This window comes from Chrysochloris asiatica, unplaced genomic scaffold, assembly GCF_000296735.1.
Source record: "Chrysochloris asiatica unplaced genomic scaffold, ChrAsi1.0 scaffold00117, whole genome shotgun sequence".
Classification (NCBI taxonomy): domain Eukaryota; kingdom Metazoa; phylum Chordata; class Mammalia; order Afrosoricida; family Chrysochloridae; genus Chrysochloris; species Chrysochloris asiatica.
The window spans coordinates 9,559,825-9,562,657 of record NW_006408635.1 but is presented as its reverse complement, the minus strand read 5'-3'; the positions used below and the strand labels follow the sequence as shown (position 1 = coordinate 9,562,657).

At 40.0% G+C, this 2,833-nt stretch overlaps 1 protein-coding gene across 1 annotated transcript; it reads left to right on the top strand.

The window, feature by feature from the left end:
* Positions 1 to 465: 465 nt before the first annotated feature.
* On the top strand, positions 466 to 1,416 carry LOC102813315 (mas-related G-protein coupled receptor member H-like). Its single transcript, XM_006868486.1, has one exon. It carries the CDS (start codon positions 466 to 468, stop codon positions 1,414 to 1,416), a length of 951 nt encoding a protein of 316 aa, XP_006868548.1.
* Positions 1,417 to 2,833: the final 1,417 nt, after the last annotated feature.

Below are 2,833 nucleotides of genomic sequence, written 5' to 3'. Positions count from 1 at the left end.
AGGCAGTCAGGGGACAAATTGGGCATCCACTGAACTTCCCCACTGGGCCAAGGAGGAAGAAGAATCCTGGTGTGAGGCAATAACTACCTTAATGGAGGAAATGTGGAGAAGTGAGTGGGTTCTGCCTGGATGGAAAAATTATTATTGTTAGGTGCTGTCGAGTTGGATCTGACACATAGTGACTCTATGCACAACAGAACAAAACACTGCCCAATCCTGAAATGATAGAATGGTAGAACGGGGGGGGGCGGGGGAGTGGGTGAGCAGGGCTGAGGAGAAGAGAGGAAGGTAAAGTAAAACATGCTCTATGCTCTCCATTTCTTCCTCCCACACCACTAAATGGAGGATGCTGCTTCATAACAATGTCTCATGAGATGTGGTGCAAATACACCCATCCATTCCATCTCCCATTTCTGACAATAGGTATCGAAGACTGGTGACTTCCCAAGAATGGAGCTATTGACGATGACTTTGAATCCTCTGGGATCCACACTCTACACCAGCAATGAGCCCTTGGACCAAGCAAACTTGTCAGCAAAGCGAACAACTCAGCCCCCTCTCGATTTAAATTCACTCCCCATTCACATCTACATTTCCCTGTTCATTTGTGTACTAGGAGTATCTGGAAATGGACTTGTGATATTTCTTCTCTTCTACATCAAAAGGAAGCCTTTTACTGTCTACATTCTACACCTCGCTATTGCTGACTTCATGGTCCTTCTCGGTACATTAGTCTTGCAGCTGCTGATAATAACTGACAATTACCCCCAAAATGATACTCAATTGAACTACATCATCTACTTGGTGAATTTTGGCTATAACACAGGTCTCCACCTCCTCACAGCCATCAGCGTAGAACGGTGCCTTTCAGTGCTTTATCCCATCTGGTACCAGTGCCAACGCCCAAAGCACCAATCTGCTGTAACCTGCACCCTGTTGTGGGCACTTTCTTTGCTTGTATCTGGGTTAGAGAATTTCATTTGTATTTTCCAAAACCAGCCTAAATTCCCAGAATGTCAATACGTGTACATATTTTCTTGTGCCTTGACCTTCGTCTTTGTTCCTCTTATGGTCTTCTCTAGTGTGATTCTCTTTATCAAAGTTGGCTGTAACCGGAAGCCACGTCAACCAGCCAAGCTCTATGTTATCATCATGGTCACTGTGGTACTGTTTCTTGTCTTTGCCATGCCCACAAAGGTCCTACTCATCATGGGTTACTATGGCCATAATTATTCTGTGTGGTATTTCTTTCCTTATATGAATATGTTGTCCATTATCAATAGCAGTGTCAACCCAGTTGTTTATTTTGTGGTAGGTAGTATTAGAAAAAGGAAAAGCAAAAAGTCCCTAAAAGAAGTACTGCAAAGGGTCTTTGAGGAAAATCCCATGCCAGGCATGGGTAGGAATTCTTCATGATCCTCTCCAACTCCAATGCCCTTCAACCACAACATCAGAGGAATGCATTCCACATTATCTCTGTATATGAACAGTTAAGATTGTTGGGAAACCAACTCTCTAATTTCCAACTTGGCAGTTCACCTAAGATTAAAAAGAAATACCTTAATCCCCTTTGGACATCATTCATCAGTAACATTATACACTTTACCATTGTTGACTTTGTGATCGCTAACATTTTCAGTTTTCAGCACTTACTACCATGCAGGCATCATATGTGTTACATGCATTGCTTCATTTCATCATCTTAACAACCTTATGAGACTATACTGAAATCATATCTTTACAAATGAAGGACTGAGACCTAGAGAGGTCAAGTAATTTTCATAAAGTCACAGAGCATAGATATGGCAGGGCCAAGATGAGATTCAAGGAGTCTGACTCCCAAAACTAATGCTTTTCTCAATATTATTCCCCTACTTTCTTTCACTGATCTCTTTTTTAACATCTTGTAACCTCTATTAGAGGGATAAATTTTTTTCTTAGAAATAGTAATAGGAATTATGGTTAGGGACACAGGAGTGCACGTTAATACTTACAGGGACAAGTCTACAGAGACAGCATTGAGTGCCCACCCCCACTGGAGATGGAAAATCAGCTGTCCCAAAGGCCCTTCATAATGTCATCCTTTAAGAAAGAGAAAGCTTCAACAAAACCATTATAGCTTTGCTTGGGCCTGGAAATTTCCATATAGTTTTTTTGTTTTTTTTTTTTTGCTTTGTTTGGAGTGCATATGATGCATAAATCTTAACATACTGAAGACTACTTTCTTTGCAAAATGTGTAAAATACACACATATTTTTCCAGAGTATTTTTTTCCAGAGAATTTTAGCAAGTAGCTGTTACACAATCTCTCCAAGCCCACTCTCCATCATTCTTCAATTCATTCCTAAGGAGCTAATTTTGACTGCTGCCAATTTTCTTGGAATGAGGTGGGTTGTTTTTTTTCCTTTAAATAAAAACATGCCTCCAAAGTCCCAAGGAACCACTGAGGGACTTCACTATATTAAGCCAACTAAATCCAGGGCGCTCTCTAGAACTATTTATAGATTCTGCTCACCCATCCATTTTTTACTGGGTAATCTTGTGGTCCAAGTTGATTGTCACATAATAAATTCTTGTTAAATTGACTTTTACTGAAAATATTGTGATTTGGTGGTATTAGGGCAGATCTAAGAAAGGATAAAAATGTGCTTCATGAAACATAAATTAGAAAATGAATTTTTAATAAATATAATGATTAATATCCCAAAGTATGTTGTCATTGTCAAGTTCTGTCAAGTTGATTCTGCCTCACAGGAACCCTGTATAGGTTTCTGAGGTTATAAATCTTTATGGGAGCAGAAAGCCTCATCTTTGTCCTACAGAGCAGCTGGTC

Excerpts from the sequence above, each read along its gene's own strand:
- LOC102813315 (XM_006868486.1), top strand. The coding sequence starts at position 466 with ATGACTTTGAATCCTCTGGGATCCACACTCTACACCAGCAATGAGCCC.